General features: G+C 38.7%; 1 protein-coding gene across 2 annotated transcripts in view; it reads right to left on the bottom strand.

Moving 5' to 3' along the window:
- LOC127009399 (tetratricopeptide repeat protein 7B-like) overlaps positions 1 to 20,314 on the bottom strand; it is a 60,080-nt gene that overhangs the window by 20,760 nt on the left and 19,006 nt on the right. Inside the window, exons 3-4 of one of the 2 annotated variants that reach the window (XM_050882468.1) lie at positions 12,914 to 13,082; positions 12,446 to 12,475 (exon numbers count right to left, since the gene is read on the bottom strand). In XM_050882468.1, coding sequence (XP_050738425.1) covers positions 12,446 to 12,475; positions 12,914 to 13,082 — 199 coding nt within the window. The remainder of the gene's footprint in view (positions 1 to 12,445; positions 12,476 to 12,913; positions 13,083 to 20,314) is intronic. The other variant, XM_050882469.1, reaches the window with a different exon arrangement.

The raw sequence follows: 20,314 nt of genomic DNA, 5'->3' as shown, positions 1-20,314 counted from the left end.
GCCCACCAAGCCTTCCCCCTTAGTTTCCTGTGGAACTCAGCTCTCAGTACTCCTCACACTACAGTAACTAGTCACTATTTAGCTTTTAGGCCTACCTATAACCAGGACAATAATATTAGTAATACTTGGTTAAGTAATGAGTTAACATTTCAAATAATGTGCTGTGGGTAGCAGCTGTTTACTCACACAGGTCCTGAGCTTCCAACTTAGCTTACCGCTAGATCTAGCAGATGCCAGCTGGCTAGCAAAATGACACCCCACAACAGTCACCTCACAATATTCCTGCAGTTTGGTTAAGTAATGAGTAGACATTTCAAACAATTCACTGTGTTTAGAGCGTTTTTTTGTTTACACAGTTCCCCTCCCCTTTCCAACCAAGCATATAATTAAATCTAGCACATGCCAGTTGACTGCCAAAATGACACCCCGTAACAACAGCCACCTCAGAATACTCTTACAGTAGCTCCTATAAGCGACCATTTACAGAAAAGAGCAATCATAGTTGAACAAAACATTTACAGAAGGTAAGAAGATGCAGCAGAGGTGACACTTGCACAAACCAAGGGATTTTGTTTCTTAAAGTTAATTTCTCTCAAATATTCATAAAATATCACCCTGAACTTAAGTGTCTCATTGGTACAAAAAGACAGAAGGAAAATGTTAAAAAAATTGAGGAAAAGTTCCAGGGTTGATAAGGAAAAATACAGGAAGAAGAAACTATTAATTTAACCTGTACAGTGTTTTGGTATTTTGTGATTTCCTCCCCACCCCAGCATCGGAGGAAAAATCGATTTTCTGTTTTTTTGCATAAAACATCTTAAAACCATGAAAAATTAAGAAATGTAACGTCTTTTAGCTTACCGTCGCCTAGAAGTCGGTGTTTGGGCCTTTTTATCGAGTCGAGAAACAAAATGGTCCTGTTGATTTCCATAGACTTTCTTGGATTTGAGGGCGCGTGTTTGAGTAAATCGTTTTCTCTCGACATATTTAGCACACTTATATATATTATATATATATATATATATATATATATATATATATATATATATATATATATATATATATATATATATATATATTGTTAGAGAGTAACTTATTTTGAGCTTTTTGATAGTTCATCTCAATGTACAGTCGCCCACAAGAGTGTTCGCTCACGAAATTACAGTTTATACGTGTCCCCCTCCTTACCAAAATTGCCGGTTCTGGACGTCAGTATACCCACTATACCTCTCCCACAACACTGTCAAACCACTTTCCAACCACCAACCACTTCAATCTCCACATCACAATCTCCAAAACCACCTCCAACATTCACACAAATATAAAAAAAGTGTAGGCAGAATAATGGCTGCCAGGCTTGCCAGTTATGGCAATAAATGAAATATATTGGGTGGTCAGTATTCCCAAAGGATCAGTCTACTAGGACACCACCACAGAAATCACCCTCGACACACTCCAGTGATGGGAAAAAATAATACATTAAATGAGTACGACGTATGTATCTGACGTTAAATGGTATTAACCCCTTCACTACGGCCGGGCCAAAACAGTGCCCCGCGCCGTATCCAAGATCACCACGCGCCAAATTTCAAATGTCACTATTGAATATAACAAGTCTACAGCCATAAACTCAACATAATCATCATGTATTATATATGAAAACATGCAAAATTAAATGGTGCACATAAAAAAAACTCACTACGGCTGGGCCAAAACAGCGCCCCGCGCCATATACGGGATCACCGCGCGTGCCAAATTTCAAATGTCGCTACTGAATATAACAAGTTTTCAGCCATAAACTCAACATAATCATCATGTATTATATATGAAAACATGCAAAATGAAATGGTGCACATAAAGAAACTTAAATTAATTGATAATTCTGAAATGTAAGCATAAATATAGAGATAAAATAACTTGTATATTGCCTAAAGGACGCAGTATGCGCGTCCTCGGATATGGTCTGAGACACATAAGGGCGCTTGATATCTGGCGTCCTCGTGCTGAAGGGGTTAAAAAGTAATACGTACGTCATACGTATCTGACGCTGTACGGGTTAAAAGAGCAAAGGAAGAAAAATCAGTAAAAAGTGGAACAGGAAGTGATGAAGGTATTGAAAATTAGTCACTGGTGAAAGATACAGCAGAGAAGTATGTGATAATTACAGGACTGAAAGTAAAACAAATGCTGACAAAAACAGAATCGGAGAAAGAGGAGAAATAAGACTGGCTAGAGATAGTGTTTCCAGTCTTGAAAGGCAATCACAAAGTTCAAGAGGAGATTGAGATCTCTAAGTTTGGAAGGCACATGGCCACTAAAAGTTTCAGTCACAAACCAAGGTAAATGATATCATTAACAGAACTTCAAAATTATCAATCAAGGAGATTTTCATTAATGTTTGGATAAGGAAAGATGTAAATGTGGAAAAGGGAACATAAGAAAGGAAGGTATCAACGGATGCCAAGATTTATAAAAAAAAAATTACCAGAAAACAGAGGAAGGGAACACAAGGCTTTATTGGAGTGTTGGATCTGTGGCTGAGAAAATGGTATCTATGAAGAGAAAGAGTGAGAAGGGTGTTATAGACAACAATGAAAATGGTTTGAAAGTGACACACACTTATATAGATGGTTAAAGAGGCTGGAAATAAACTACTGTATTTATTAAGGGAAAAGGAGCTCATCATGTGTTTAGTGGAGACCAAGTTAAGTGAGGATATCATTATCCAGGTGGGAGATGGTACAGATGACAAAAGGATAAACTGGAAGGAGTGATGATAAAAATAAAGCACAGTACAAGAAACCTGCTATTCCACAGGATTGTGTTCCAAAGAAAGTGGTCGAATACCTAAATTGTTGGATAACGAACCAATTTTTCCCATACAAATACATGTAAATATGGGGGTTAGGTTCTTTACCACTTCCTTGACCCAAGATGAATTCTATAATAGACTAAAGATATATTCAACATAATGAAGAAAATATGAATATTTTCTGAATTTTATACCTTGCTTGGAGTAGAAGCTGGGGTTTTGGGTGGAGCCATGGTGGTAGCGCCGCTCATGGTCAAGTTAGTAGGGCAGAGAGCATAAGTGTGAAGGGTGAACTTAGAAGAAACTCAAGACTGAATGATAGATGGGCAATGGAAAAGAAATTGAAGCCAAGAGATCGTGTTGGTTTTTCAAACAAGTAGGTAGTACCAACTACAACCCAGACATAAGGGGCTTTAGGTTATTATAAAAAGTTGGAGCCTATAATCTTGTATTGTCAACCCCCAGCAAGAGAAAGGAAACCCAGCTGGTGCATGTAAACTTCCTGCACATTTAACACTTTCATTGCTAAATGCTCGCAGCGAGCGTTAGGCATATTTGCTGGTGTTGCTAAGCAGCCGCCATGAGCTCCACCCGCACTCAAATCTCCCGAGTATGAGTGTTCCAACACCAATTCTCACAACACAGGATTGCCAATTGAGTGGATTCTTCACTAAATTTGGTGGAAAATCATATCAGCCCAGCGCGGCAAATCTACGGACGAATGACTGGTGGATGTTCTTGCCCAATATAGCGGCATTTTTGCATAGCTTCACCTATCACCTGACTGATTCTTTGACCAAATAGTTGTAAATATTGCAGTTGGCAATACTCCCTTGCCAGAATCTGAAGGAGAGATGTTCGCAGTTCCCTCAATATGGCTGATCATCCCGCACTCACCAACGTAAGTGTTAACATTCAACACTCCCTGAACGTGCATGTACGTTCACAAGAGAGGCATACATAACCGACTCCTATAGATCTGGACCTCCTCTTTCCAGTGGTGTTTTTGGTTTTTAGCTGTGATGAATAGTTTTTGAGATACAGATGTTAAAAGAGACCCCCATTGGGCTGCCCGACTGCGCCTGAGGGGATAGTCACGTCCACACCGCACGCAAGGAAAGGGTTAAGGAGAGGTGATGACAGTAGGAATGACTTGAGTCAATGTTGAGAAAATGCTGGAAGCAGCCCAAAGTAATGACGACTTCACCACTGTGTGGGTGAATAGCTGACTTGGCAACTCAACACTTCTCCCAAGTCTTGGAAGGGAAGCTAAGCCACCTTGCTGAATCACAGAGGTCAAACTTGGGGGCAATCTTGCAAGCATTCCTAAAAGTGAATGTGTGGCAACCCATACAAATGGGGCATATTCAGAGTTGCCAGCCAGTGGGTGTCACTACTGACTACGTCTTTGGGCCCATGAAGCTTGAACTATTCTTTCAATTATTGTAAATTACCTGTGTGTCTCTGGGACTTGTAACAATTACACTTCAATACAATAAGTGATACAATTGTATTGTAGATAAAAATGTAGTTGATCATTCTCGTTGTTTTACTTATTGGTAAACGAGAGAAAATAAATGACTGTTGCAAGGTTCTCTCATTAAAAATCTTTTTTGCATGGGAGCCCTGCAAAATCAAGCAAATTTGGACTTTTAAAAAAAATTCTATTTATATTACAATATTTGCTGAGTATCTGCTTAGTGTGTATCAGTCTCGCCTTCTAAGAAATTTCTAAAAACAGATTAGGGCATCAAGCAACTCGACTACCCCCCTACCAACACAATGACGGTCAGGTGTTTGTGTCTCCGTGAGGTCTTTGGTTTCCGCTCCCAGAATGTTACACTCCGCCCTCAACTGACTGCTGGTTGTTGTGTGGGGTGAACCAAGACTTCGGGTGGACGCCTGCTGCTACCACGATTGAACCCCACGGAGATCAAACACTGGATGCTACGCTTTCTGTTGAGATGCTTGACACCCTAAATTTCGTCGAAGACAAGACTGATACACCCAGAGCAGGTACTCAGCAAATATTGTAAAATAAACAGAAATTTTAGAAAAGTCCAATTCTTCTTTATTTTCCAGGGCTTTCATGCGAGAAAGAATTTTAATGAGAGAACCTTGCAAGTCACTTATTTTTTCTCGTTTACCAATAAATAAAATAACGAGAATGATTAACGACATTTTTATCAACAATAATATCACTTATTGTATTGAAGTGTAATTGTTATAAGTCCCAGAGAAACACAGGTAATTTATGATAATTGAAAGAATAGGTCAAGCATCGTAGACCCAAAGACGCAGTCGGTGGTGACACCTGATAAGGATGAACATACCTCATTGATGCTACTGCAGCATGATCTTTTCTTGGAAGTAAAAGTACAGCCAGTATACGAGAACCCTTACTGAAAAGGGCTAAAATGAAGGCTGAGACTGACTACTGGCTTCATCCTGGCCTGGCAGTTCTAATCACTATAGTCTGTTTCACTAGGATATTACAGGCAGCCACACCTCTTTTTCTCTCTTGATTTTGATCAGCTCTATGGCAGCCAATCACTGGGCAGAACCCATCAGTTTGCTTCTGCCTTGGCCCCTAGCATCATGACTCTGTGCTATATTCTTAGTTTTCAAATATCATCTGGAATACTACAAGGCCTACCTGTATTTTCTTAGTAGCATTGCCATTCTTGAGTCATTATCTATAGCATTCATTCTTTTACACAAAATGACAAATTATTTTTACTCGTAGATATTGTGATGAATGAAGAGTTTTTTATACGATAAAAAAGTTTATATTTCTATCTATATTCAAGTTAATAGTGTACTTATGGCTATGTTTTTTGTCTCATCATAATCTTTGACATGTACAAGTACATGTTCAATGGTGAAATTGCATTAAGTTAATATATCATGGTGATATTGAGGTGTTAACATATTTTTTATACATCCCATAGCACTGCAAGGCAGTGTGAGCACAGAGCAAGCTTCCTGGGCCAAGCAGACTAAACTTTTCCAGTGCGGTGATCGGCTGCCACTTGGCCAGTCAAATTTGAAGAGCATGAGGGGGTGTGGCCGCCTATAATATCTTAGTGAAACAGACTATAGTATGTGACCGTCTTCCTGCTTCCTAGTTTCAAAAGGCAGTAGGACCATGAGGCTGTGAATGCATACAGACTACCCACGGAACCATGTTACACTGCCAGATCCAAACTCTATCCCAAGAATATATGACACCTTGAATGCTGTGGAAGAAGCAAAGTTTTCTCAAAAGTAGACCTGCTGAAGGGATTTTACCAAGTGCCACTCAGAATGCAACTGAGAGAAGCATCTGCTTTCATCACTTCGGATGGCCTTTTTAAATATGCGATTATGCAGTTTGAGACACACAATGCCGCTAGTCCATTCCAGTGGTTGGCAAACTGGGTGGTGAGTGGAATGAAGTAGGTAAGGGCATTGCCATCTCGATATAGGGAAGGCCTGACAGCTCAAAGTATTAGTCATCCAAGTAAGGCTGAGTGTGTCCCATGCTCTCCAAATAAAATGTTATTTTTTGTGTGTGTTTTAATGCATGTCTTTGTGGAAAATATATTTTTCTGTGATAAATAAAGGTTTTCCAACATTAATATATTATATACATCATCAAATAAGACATTAAATAGAGGAGAATAAATAAGATATAGTATAAGGAGGGAGAAATATTCACACAAAAAATATATAAATACATTGACAGTTGTAACTGGGTACTCCTATTATTTTGATTTGTCACCGTTTCTAAATATCTCTTTTTGACATTCATAACGCTGAAGTTACAATTACTGTATTCAACAAGCTGATCCTCCATCCCGATACTAGGCAACTCAGTCACCTGCTATCTGGCAACTACGAGTGAGGAGTGAGGGGGCTGCTACAATCCTTTTTCTACCATCTCCGTTCCTGGGACAAATTATTTACTCATATAATGACCACATGGATTTCAGTGTTAACTTGATATATTTTATCGTTATATTTCTTAAAGAGATATAATCGTATAATAGCAATGAAATAGTTTACATTTATAATATATGGCTTGGAGATGTGAGACTGAGATTGTCGCATATTAATGATGACATCATAGCCACGGCGTAGTGTTGCAGTTCACCAGCCCTTCTGCCCTCTTCAGCTTGGAATCCATCTGTCAGTTTTTACTGTATTAACATATTTATGTATGATATAGGTACTCTTTTTATCCTCCTTTGTATTTTAGCATCATAAAGAAACATGCTTATGTGTATTTATGTCTATGATTTCAGGCTAAACATGTAAACCACTGCCATGCGTAAGCATTGTTAAGAAAGGTTATTCCAAGTATTTTATTAACTGAACAACTTAATGAAAGAGTAAATTTGTCTTTGTATGTAGCTGTGTTTATTAAATCCTCTCTTCTAACCAATATGCAATAGACATGCAGGAGTGCGTATGTGAAAAGGTCAGCTATGGATTGAGGGGATGTGTGGACAGATTTGGATGATGCCAGTGCAAAGATAAGCAGGTGGTATAAACTGACCTTTAATCTCTCTCTCTCTCTCTCTCTCTCTCTCTCTCTCTCTCTCTCTCTCACTCGCTCAGTTTTCCTGGGTAAGTTTAACCATGTCATATCCCTCACGGTCCCGATCTGTCTTTCTAACATAGTGGAATGTAAAATAAATGAAGTTATGGATGAGAATGGAAAGATGTTGAAAGACGGGGAAGCTGTGAAAGAGAGATGGAGAGAATATTTCAAAAACTTAATGAATTTTGAGGATGGACGTCCAGCAGCTGTAACAGCAGCAGTTTTGAGTAGAGGTAGAGGAGGAGTATATAAAGAAAGAAGTATAACATATGAAGAAGTAAATCAGGCAATAAAAAGATTAAAAAATGGAAAGGCAGCGGGAAATGATGGAATCACAGCAGAAATGTTGAAGTGTGGAGGAGATGTAGTTGTTAAATGAATGGTCAAGATATGTGAGGTAGCATGGGAGGGGGGGGGGGGGGGGGGTGCCACCAAACTGGACAAAAGCCATCATTGTCCCAGTTAACAAGGGGAAGGGCAGGAGAGGGGAATGTAGGAGCTATAGAGGTATAAGTCTCCTGAGTATACCCGGAAAGGTATATGGAAAAGTCATAATAGAGAGGGTGCAAAGACTTACAGAAGAGAAAATCAGTGAAGAACAAGAAGGCTTCAGGATGGGAAGGGGATGTGTGGATCAGATATTTGCCTTCAGGATGGTAGTAGAAAAAATATTAGCAAAAGGAAAGAAACTATACGCTGCCTTCATGGATTTGGAAAAAGCTTATGACAGAGTCGATTGGATTGCATTGTGGGATGTTTTAAAGATTTATGGTGTGGGAGGAAAACTGCTTAGTGCAATAAAGTCTTTCCATGAGGATGCATCTGCATGTGTCAAAATTACTGGAGAAACAAGTGAACATTTTGAGATAAAAGTGGGCTTAAGACAAGGGTGTGTCATGTCACCATGGTTATTCAATATTTATATGGATGGTGTTATTAGAGAAATGAAGGGCAAAGTTGGGGAAGTTGGAGTAAAAATGTTCGCTGAGGGAAGGAAGTGGGTACTGAATTCGATACTGTTTGCCGATGACACGGTGCTCATTGCAGAAAATGAAAGTGACCTACAAAATTTGGTCAGTGTTTTTGATAGTGTATGTAATAGGAGAAAGCTGAAAATAAATGTCAACAAAAGTAAAGTGATGGTTTGTGAGCGAAGTAGAAGTGAGGTTGTAGATTTTGTATACCCATATAGAGTGGGAATTGAATGTGAAAAAGAATGCAAAATAATTTTGAATGGTGAAGAAATGGAGGAGGTCAATGAGTTTAAGTATCTTGGATCAGTTATGTGTAAGCATGGTGGTATGGAGGAAGATATAACAGAAAGGGCATTGCAAGGAAGAAGGGTGGTAGGGTCTTTGGGACGAATCATGAATGGCAGAAGTGTGAGCATGTAGGTAAAGAGAGATTTGAGAAATACAATAATAGTACCAACCCTCACATATGCAAGTGAAATGTGGGCCTGGAATAAAAGTCAGAGGTCTAGAGTGCAGGCAGTGGAAATGAGTTATTTGAGGAGTGCTTGTGGTGTGAGTAGAATGGATGGAATGAGTAATGAAAGTGTGTACGAGCGTTTTGGAATGTGTCAAAGGGGTGAAGGAAAGAAGTGTGGAGTGGTGGAAGAAGTGAAGCGACAGACTTTAAAGTGGTTTGGCCACATGGAGCGAATGAAGGGTGTATGTGAGTGAGACAGAGGGAGGGAATGCTAGAGGACAACCTCCAGTGAAATGGAGGGATAGGGTGCAAGAGTACATTAGGGAGAGGGGGGAAAGATCTTTGAGAATCTTTGAGCAGGCAAGGAGGGAGTGTCTGGATAGAGAAAGTTGGAAGCTCTTCTGCCGTGGCCATCCCCTGGTGGGAGCTCCTAGGAGCAGGTGTCGATGAAATGATGATGATGATGGAGTGGCTGGAGTGATGGCTTCACCATGCAGCGGTGGTGCACTCTATAGTACCTCTATGTAATTTGTAGTTGCCAGATAGCAGGTGACTGAGTTGCCTATAATAGCATAGGGATGGAGGATCGGCTTGTTGAATATAGTAATTGTAACGACAGCGTTATGAATGTCAAAGAGAGATATTTAGAAACGATGACAAATCAAAATAATAGGAGTCTACTCAGTTACGGCTATCAATGTATTTATATAAAAAAAAAATTGTAACTATTTCTCCGTCTCCTTATACAATATCTTATTTATTTTCCTCTATTATAGGTCTAATTTGATGATGTTAATAAGATATTGATGTTGGGAAACATTTATTTATCAAAGAAAAAACTATATTTAACACAAAAATATGCATTAAAACACAAAAAAATAACATTTTAGTTGGAGAGCGCGGGACATACTCGGCTTTACTTGGATGACTCATTGGCAAAGAATCCGGCAAGCTGTCAGGCCTTCTCTATATCGAGACAGCAATGGTAAGGGCCTGAATTGATGATCTCATTGTACAGTACTTAAGAGACATGGGAAGGGCACCTGAGTAGTTTGTGTGCTATTTTCAAAAAGCTTGTTCAAGCTAATTTTTACCATAAATCTAAAAAATGTGACTTCACCCAGCCTACACTCACATGCATTATTAACAGTGTGGGAATGGGAGGCATAAGGCATATTGAGGCAAAGGTGCTCAAAATAACTGAGTTTCATGACCAATGACTCATCAAAAACTTTGCACAGATGGCTGCTCCTCTCACTGTTCTCTTGAGCATGGATGGCCAGTTGAATAGTCAGAAGTGTTAGATTTTCATGGGGCTGAGGGCAGCCTAAACTTCAGCTCCAGTCATTTGTCATGTGTTTCAGTGCCATAAATGTGGGAATTGGAGGAGTGCTGTGTCAAGAATTAGAGGGGACACTACCTTTAGTGGCATGCATGCCTCAGAAACTTCTCCATTTCAGACAAAATACAGAGTTGTAAAGAAGGAGGCCCTAGCAGTGTCCCTACACCTCATAAAGTCTCAAGTGTACCTAAACATTAAAAAATGAATTTTGGTATATAATGACCACAACCTTCTGCAGCATGGAATGGAAGAATGCCAGCTCTGGTAGGTGGGCTCTGATTTTACAAGACTAGCCAACTCAGACCAGACCAATTAGGGGTAGGGGATAATGGAGTCAAAAATGCACTTTTCCAAGAGTTAAGGCAAGAAAACGAGGAAAGGATAATATCATGTTTCATGTAATATTCACCTTTTCCTCTTTTTTATTTCAGGAGTGAGGGGAGAGATAAATGAGAGCCAAAGTAGGAAAGTTAAACTGAAGGCTACACAGCAGTCAGTGGTGACAGGCCTATTTGCAGATGTATAATGTTGTTAGCAGAAAGTAACTTGATGCTGCAGAAGATTGTGGATGAATTTGACAGGGTGTGTATGAGGAGAAAGTTGAACATGAATTTTGGCAAAGGTTATGGTATTAAGGAAGGAAAGAGAGCAGATTATTGATTTTACAAATCCATACAAAGTTTGGTAAGAGAGCAGGCAAGAGTGTAAGGTCTGGTTGTAAGAAGAGAGGATGGAGGAAGTGATTAAATTTAAGTAGATAGAAACAGCTCCAAGGGAGAGGTGAGGGAGAAAGAAGTGAAAGTCTGACAGATAACAGGCACAGCTGAGAATTGTGAAAAATGTGAGCTTAGGGGTAAAGAAGAGTATATGTATATGAAATGGCATTATTCTCCCAATTCTGTCATATGCATCAAAGATATGGATCTGCAATGTAGCACAGTGATGAACTATATGAGAGGTGCATGTGGTGTGTCAGAATGAGATAGAGAAAGTAATGAAGGTATGTATTCTGAAGGTATGTTGAGGTATATAGCTGGGATCACATGGAGATGAGGTGTCCAGTAAAGAGGTGGTAAGATGTGGAGTACAGTGCTGAGAGAAAGGAGAGTGAGGTGGTTTGGGCACATGAAGAGGAGAGAGTCGGGTGAGGCATTGGGGAAATCTGTTGGGGTGGAGTTGTCACGTCACTGCCCACCAGAAAGGCCAAGGAAGACATGGAGACAGTGTACTGAAGAGGATTTGGCAGTACTGGGCATTGGAAAGGTTGGGGCAATTGACATAAATAGTTGGAAGCATATCATTAACCATCTAACCTCATAAGATATTACGTGAAGATCTGACTTTGAATGGATAATGAGATAATAATGCAATGAGCAGTGGGACAGTCTAGACAAAGAGGTTGTCCAATCTCAAAACTTAAGTGAGTTTAATGCTAAATTTGACCATCTGAGAATTAGATATGAGACCCCACAAATGTAGCTTGTTTCCTGTATATCACAACTAGGTAAATACATGGTAAATACACACACACACACACACACAGACATACATGAATACGTAAAACCCTGTAAAAACATGCTACCACTGCTTGACACAACAGTAATTCACTACAGAGTTCTCTCAGTTCTCAATAGCAATCTGAAACACCTCATGCTCTGACCCCCTTGTGGTTAGTCAACAACACTATTCATGCACACCAAGCCTGCCATCACAGGTTTCAAAATCTTGATCTTCATATTAAAAAAATGCAGGAGTATTTTCACATTCTCTTCAAACTGTGAAATTTGTAAGACAAAATTTGCACTGTGTATTCATACCCAGAAAATATATATGCACATTCTGAATTAAAAAAGGCAATTTATATAACTCATTTGTTTTTTTTGGAGGGTATCATTTAAACAATTACTGACACAGAAAACAAGAAACTCCATTTGTTGTCTTCTACTTTAAGTGGACGACATGCAGTTTATATTATGTATTTACTTTGCTAAAATTTCCCACTTTTATGCATGTTCTCTCTGCATCATAAATTTTGATTTGTGTACTCATCAAAAAGCAGGTATGATGTCAACACCAAACTTTCATCTACCCAGACACCTACAGGGCTGGTGTTGGTGTGCAAGTAACAGACAATTAAGCAAGGGGATCCTAAGAGTGAGTTTTCTATAAAGCATGTTCTCCTATGCCCCACACAAACTATCAAAAACATCATGTAAGGGAGAACAGCCTTGACTGTGAGCTAGTATAGGTTTATTTCCAGCAAAATAATACTTGCTGTTTCTGGGTTGAAGCGCTGAGCATAGTCCTGAAGAGATTACATATCAGAAATGAAGAGTTACTATACTTAAAACTTGTCTCTAAACATCCTTACACTTATAACACAACTTATAGTACTTGTAAAATACAAACTCTAAATCCTTAAAACTAATACTTACAAAAATACAATCTTAATAACATATGGTGCTGCGTATTCTTATAAGTTTAAGTAAAGGCTCTCAGTCTTACAGTATTGTACACTAAAGAGGTATCAAGTCTTAAGCTATATACTGCCAATATACTTTAAATAGAAAGGAAAAGGCAGACAAACTACATCTTCACAGAAAGCAGCATTAACCAATATTAGTAGAAGTGATATTCAAAACACACTTAAATGAAACTATATACACAATAACATAAATTGATACTTTAATAATATATTTATATATAAGTAGAGATTCATGAATGTTGGACAATATCCTCTTACCCTTTATGGCATAAGACTCGGCAACAATTCTAAGGGAGCGGGTCGGCAGACTCTTCTCAGTAAGTTGGTCAAGGCCAGCAGCTGAAAGGCGGCCCAGAGCCCCTTCATAGTCCCCCATGGCATACTCCAGTTTAGACAGCAGCAGCAGAGCATCCAGGGACACCTCCAGCTGCAACAATAAGTAATATATCACAAGAATGTTTATTCCTTTTTATGATCAACAAAACAGATGGTCAGTGATAAAATGATGCCATATTTATTTTATAGTTAAGGTAAGGTACATAATATTAATTCAGCAATGCTCAACTGCAATTAATATTTTGTTTTATTTATATCTTTATTGCCACTACTTTTTATGGATATATATATATATATATATATATATATATATATATATATATATATATATATATCTATATATATATATATATATATATATATATATATATATATATATATATATATATATATATATATATATATATATATATATATATATATATATATATATATATATATATATATATATATATATATATATATATATATATATATATATATATATATATATATATATATATATATATATATATATATATATATATATATATATATATATATATATATATATATATATATACACAGTCAAGCCTCAGTTTACGAGTTTAATTCATTCCAGAATTTTGCTTGCACACCAAAACACTCGTAAACCAAAAAGAACTTCCCCAATGAAATTAATGCAAATCCCATTAATGCGTCCCATATCTCAATTTTTTTTTTATATGAAATTCATTTTTCATGTTATTTTTTTACAGAATTACTCTAATTCTATTAACAAATAGCAATGATATATAATATGAAACACAAATCTGTGTGTTACGGTTGTTACGGAGACTCCCGCAACCGCTAACTACGCTCGAGGTGTAGAGTTCGCACCAGGGTTTAGCAGCCGCAGTTTCCCTACTACGTTCGACCACCAATGTGAAGTTAACCCGACGTATCATCCAAGATGGAGGGTGAACGGGAGTCAGTCACATCCAAGAGGGCATATAAGCCGCCAAGGCTCGCCCCCACATTCCTGTTGAGAGCATAGTATCCACAGTTCCTGTTTTCCTCTTTGCACCACCATCCCTTTTAACCATCTTTCTGAGGGACATTGTTAAAGCACAAAGAACTCACACTGTAGTGCTGAAAACATGACACGAGCACACGGATACTATTTCTACGAGTTTACAACGCGAACTGAGACTTTACAGAGCCGTCAACTGGCGGTCAAGAATTACCCCAGCCCAAGCAAGAATTATCCCAAATTCTTACAAAATTCTTGCGTTTCTTGTTCTGGCACATCAGATTTTTCAAGAATTCCCCCCAATTCTTGCCAAGAATTGGGGGTCCTGCGCAAGCTGCGGCGGGGCTGGGTACGGCCACTGTCTTGCTGACCGCACCTCCATAGGCCTATGGCGATGACAATTTCCTGAGCTTCCTGTGGGTAAACCAGGCAGGTGGGGATGGATATAGAGTTCATAAGGTTACTGTTGTGTTACTGTTACACCACAGACCATTTCAGAGCATCACTCTAGGATAAGTAAGAACTTCCCGGTATGAAAACATCATTGTCATCGTTAGAAACAAGAAAGTGAAACAATGCCATTTGTAAATATTTTGTAGAGAAAAGGGCCATTTTAAGAAACTCCGTCACATGCAATGACGCAACTACTGAAATACTCCTAATGAACTGTAGATCCCGTAACTATGACTAAATTAACACCTGTTGTCCTTGATGAGTGACAAAATGAGTAATAGTGTTGGTTCATCCAATCATATGGACAAGATAGAGCACTCCGGCAGATTACGGGAGGGAGGTGAAAAACAGTCTCATGAATGGCGGGGTCGTTCAAGAAGGCCATATAAGTATTGCCAGAAAACGACATAGAGTTGCAAACTTGGCACCCTTTCCTTAAAATACAGAATGCCATATGTTCTGTATTTGCCTGTCTGAATGGTTAAGCAGATAAAACTCAGTATTTTAAAACTGTAGTGAGCGCATTTTTTGGTGAACCAAAAAACCACTCCATGAAATTGTTTGTCAAGGGTTGTCCTGAAATACGTGTAAAATACGCATTGTAACGTCTCTCCCCCCTTCCTCTTCCCTTCACCAACAGCAGGCAACAGCTGTCAGTCATGGCAGGCCAGAGAAATTTTAGGGTTGTCATCTGTTCCTTAAAATATGGATTTGTTATATTGGAAAGTGGGATTATTTTTTTTAGATCAAGGTGGCAGCCCTAACTGAGACTCTATTCCCATTGTTTTCTGCTCTGAGCACTCTCGTCTTGCGGCGAACAAAGGTAACCCACACTCACGTCTTCGACTTGTACAAAGAGACACACCAGTCCTTGTCGAAAGACCAACTTGGTCGGCTAGGCTGTCGTAAGCTGATAAAATCAGTCAATCGACATCCTCCCCTCCCCTTCACAAGCCATCACCCGGCAAGGGTTTGTGGTCCCTACTCGAAGGGATGTAAATGTCTGACCTTGATGGCCTCCATATAGCATGTGTCCGCACCCGGGGGGTGGCAACAAATGGAAAAAAAAAAAATGGAACAGGATGCTTGTATACCAAGTCACCGCTCATAAACCAAGCCATTTTTTGTGGGATAATTTTATTCATAAATTAAAACACTCGTAAACTAAGGCACTCGTAAACCGAGGTTTGACTGTATGTGTGTATATATATATATATATATATATATATATATATATATATATATATATATATATATATATATATATATATATATATATATATATATATATATATTACTCGCTATACTGCACTATAGTACACTACATAGACAAATTAAGCCCACTTGTTGCACAATAAATGTAATACATCATGCTATTCACAAAGCCTTTTCAGTTGGAAATAACTCTTCCATGCATTCTTCCAACGTGTCCACATGAAAAAAAACAATTTTTTTGTTCAGTTTGTTAAAAAGTTGAAATAATGACAATTTATAATTGTTATGTTCTTAATTATTAGGAGATTAATATACCTGAGACAACAGGCTAAACCTATAGCACTATGCTGTGTAATCACAATATACTTTCTGGCAGAGTAAAATTTTATTCAAGCAAAGTTTCAAAGTAACTAAAATGGGACATTATACTTAATTTAAAATGTGTGAAGGAATGAGCACTACAAACTAGATTAACTATAAAAATCATAATAGTGTGCATAGTTATTGAAGTAACTAAGTTCATAAAAGAAATACATATTATTATTCTATTTATTATTATTCTATTTATTATTATTCTATTTATTATTTGAAGGCTCTAAGATTATGAAAGTTTGCAAGAGCATAGAAAAATGTAGTACATACATGTGAGACAGGAAGCAGGAAGGCCAGGAAAGAGAAATATAATGCAAAAATTTATATTTGATTCAATTAAATTATTATTCCCAGTATCCCACCCTATTATTCAAAACTAATTACCACCATACTTGCCAGTGAGTAAGACCTTTTTTCCCCCCAATAAAAGAATAAGAAAATTGCTCTGCATCTTCAGAACATGTATTGCAGATCAGAGACTGAGCACATATGGTGTGAGGGGTTTAGCTAGGGTGTCAAATGAGCTACAGTTGTATAATAAGCCCACCAACTGTGTTCTGCTGTTGTGCTTAAAGTTAGTCCCCATTTACCACCACTGGTAAGTTATTTGAAACAGTGCTCTTATTAACTGATGAAATATGGTATAAAGAGACCTTTTTACCATAAAGTTGAGGCACCATATGAATGGGGTAAGCAATATTTTTTAGATACCCTACAAAATGCATTTGAAGTTTTTGAAACTTTAAACACCAATATTTTTGTAATTGTTAGATCAAGAGGCTTTATATTGATGCTTGCATCAAAGTGCATATGATCAAAGTAATAAATTAGAAAATTCATTAATCCATTAATGTTATTATCAAAAAATAAATGAAGTCCAAAGCATGAATTTACCATTATTTGAATGTTTTACATCATCAAAAATCAAAATGGGGTGGTAATGGACAGGTAATAGTTTGGTATGGTAGTCACAAGATAACAGACAGGTAATTCTTGGTAATTATTATGGTATACAGCACTCACCAAATATAAGCAGCACCTTTTTCAAGGTGCCACATATTTATGGCAAAAATACAATGATGGTCTTGTGGGTGAAAGATTTTAGACAGACGTGTGCAGTGGCTACATGATGTTATTACATTCATTAGATGTCAGCAGCCAGCTCAAGGGTAGGTGCCATTCACCTCCTGGCTGTCATAGTGATCAGTGATATGCCATTTCTTGCTCCATGAGCGTGCCTTGTTTTTCACACTTAAGCTGGTATTTCACGGGAACGATTTTGCTCGGGACCCAGACCTCCGGGCGGTAACTTTCACTGAGCTGCTGAGGGAACATGACATGCACTAATCACATGGGGATGCTACGTTTGATGGGCATTGGGCAATCTTGGTCTTGGTCTTGACTTTCAAGGACCGTACACCTACTTTCATGTAGAAAAAGATGTTGATTAATTTCTGTCAGTCATATTATGTTTTAATATAGTTATTTTTACACAGAAAAACAAAAATGCATTTACAAAAAATACACACCTCACCCTTCCTCCCTCCTTTCCTCACCTCACCTGGATGAATGAGATGAATGTAAGAGTTGCTCAGTTGTTACAAGTACGATTGGAGGTTTACATGTAATGTTAAACAGTTTTAAAGACAGGGAAGGCAGAAGGTGAATGAATAACAAGTGCTCACAAGTAGTAGAGCAAAAACATTGGATGGCAAAAGACTTAATCAGAACCCAACTAGGAATAAATAAGATGAATGCAAAGTCCCTATCAATATTCAAAGTAGTATAAAAAAAGGAGAGAGAGAGAGAGAGAGAGAGAGAGAGAGAGAGAGAGAGAGAGAGAGAGAGAGAGAGAGAGAGAGAGAGAGAGAGAGAGAGAGAGAGAGAGAGAGAGAGAGAGAGAGAGAGAGGAAAGAGCGAGTTTGAAGCTGATGACGTCATTGAGGTGGGAGGAGCATAAGGACCAGCCGGGCGTATCAGGGTGAAGTGAGGCGCCCGGGCTAGCATGAGCGGGCTGCCTGAGAACCAGAAAATAGCTCCAGCCTGGTCCACTCCAATACCCCCTATGGTTAAGGAGCAGAGTCCCATCTGTCAGCATTTGCTTACGGACAGGGCCTGCTCAACCAAAATTGTTCCCATGAAATACCCACTTTATGTATTAGTGGTGATTGTGGTATTACGTATATTGTTATTATGGCACCTACTAAGGAACTTAGCAGAGGTGGCTGAGTGGTAGCGTGCTGGGCCCACATTCACCGCATGATGGACGACGCGAGTTCGAATCCCCACGCTACCACCTCGGATTCTTCAGTCACCGCCGAGTGGCTTAAAATTACCCACATACTGTTCTGAAGACCACCCATCAACCCAGACTCTAGAGGAAACCATCCAAGTGAATCAAGAAGGAGTTCCTGGGCGCAGCATGAGCCAAGAGAAGATGGCGCCACTATAAACACTTGCCTGCGCCATGACGGGCTGGGGCCGACTACCATCCAGGCCCCTCAAGAGCCTACCGGCGCTACAGGCGTACACGTAAAAAAAAAATAAAAAAAAATAAAAAAAAAAAAAAAAAAAAACATTGCTTTAAAGGAGGCAGACCACCAAATTAAGGAAAGAAGAGTTGGTGGGTGTCAATCAATCTGTAGGGGCATACGCCAGGGGGGGTGTCACCTCACTCACCCCATGATGCAAAGCCCATAAGTTCCTAAAAAGCAAGTCTCCATGCATGCCTCCTTCCAGTGACATCTCAAGTAATGGATGGCTTACTCTTTTGATTTTGCGGCGCTCTTGTCATTAAGCCGCGAATTTTGGAAAATCAACCACTTTGGTGCGAATCGCCATAACTCCCTTATTACTGGGCTACAGAAAAGTTTTAAGTATCAATCGACGGCAAAATGAAAGGGCAACATTTTTTAATTAGTGAACATGCTCGAAAACTGTCTTGAAAGGGTCAAAAATTTAATAAATTCACAAAAAAAGGCTGGAAAAAAACTATTTTTGAGTTACCAACCTTGAAACCCGCTCATTTTTTGGAGAATTTCAAAAGACTTATGTAACAAATGATTTAGCCCTGCCAATGTGCTATCCAATATGGTGCATAACATTTCCCTACTCCCAGTAGTTTCGTCACTAAAGTTCGGAACGTAAACCTTGTCGAGGGCGATTTTGACAAACTCAAACACTGTCGTTTTTGTCTAGTGTGGTCTTGCTATTGCCTCTAGAAGGCTGTAATTTGGCATGTAGCCCCTCCTGGCAATGTAGTTTGACCAACTCAAAGGATTTTTTGATAGCTCGATTCCAAATTCGTCGTCAAGCCGTCACAAAATAGCCTGTTTTTCGGCCCTTTTGCCGCCATTTGGACACGTCCTAGTTTTTTGCCAATAATTTTTTAAATTTATTTAATGCTTTCCAATTTTTTTCTGATTATTAATCTGTAATAAAAGAGCTTTCATTTGCCACCAAGCACGCCTTCCTAGCTTCAGTAGTTTTCGCTCGAGCTCGACCAGAATTCGCTACAAACATTCGTCGAATCTGACTCATTTCACGCGCCGCGACGAAAAACTTTCCTGACACCACAAAAATTAATATATCTGCATAAAAATTCATACATGAATGCTTCAATATGTTGACTATCTTGTACTAGAACCATTTTAACCCTCTCGCGCACGATGACGCGTTTCGCGTCATCAAAGGATAAAAGGTCCTGGCACACGATGACGCGAAATGCGTCATAAAAGTTTTAAAAATTGATTAAAAATTAAGTTTTCGGTGAAACTGCGTTAAATTTGGGAGCGTCATTTGTTGGGATAAGTTTCTTAATGGTAACATATGACAACCTTTCTAAGGAGCGTAGATGAGGAGCTTTGAGCGAGTATTATTTGTTAGCCTACTCTGACAGGAAAGGAAAATAATACAGTTTTCTCGGTGTAACTCTGGAACTAATAGGCATGTGAGAATTTTGAGGATACCATATAATCCTCACTAAATTCCGCTTAGAAATATATATTCGGCTAAAAAAGTTGGCCCACAAAATTTCGAGCTAGCGAGTGGGGAAGAGTTGGTACTTCGGATTTATTGTCTACAATACTCTATACGGAGACTTGAAACGAGTTTGTATTGCTTATATATTATATTTTCCTCTGCTTTTATTTAGGCATGTTCTAGTAGTCTTTATGAAGCCACTGATACCAAATTTATTGGGGTACGATACATCTGTGAGGGTAAAATACGTCCAGGAATGTAGAGTATCGAGGCGGCAAAAAAAGGCCGGTCGGGCCAGAGAAATGTATGAT

Source organism: Eriocheir sinensis, chromosome 40 (genome assembly GCF_024679095.1).
Source record: "Eriocheir sinensis breed Jianghai 21 chromosome 40, ASM2467909v1, whole genome shotgun sequence".
NCBI lineage: Eukaryota > Metazoa > Arthropoda > Malacostraca > Decapoda > Varunidae > Eriocheir > Eriocheir sinensis.
This window is presented reverse-complemented; position numbering and strand designations above follow the sequence as displayed.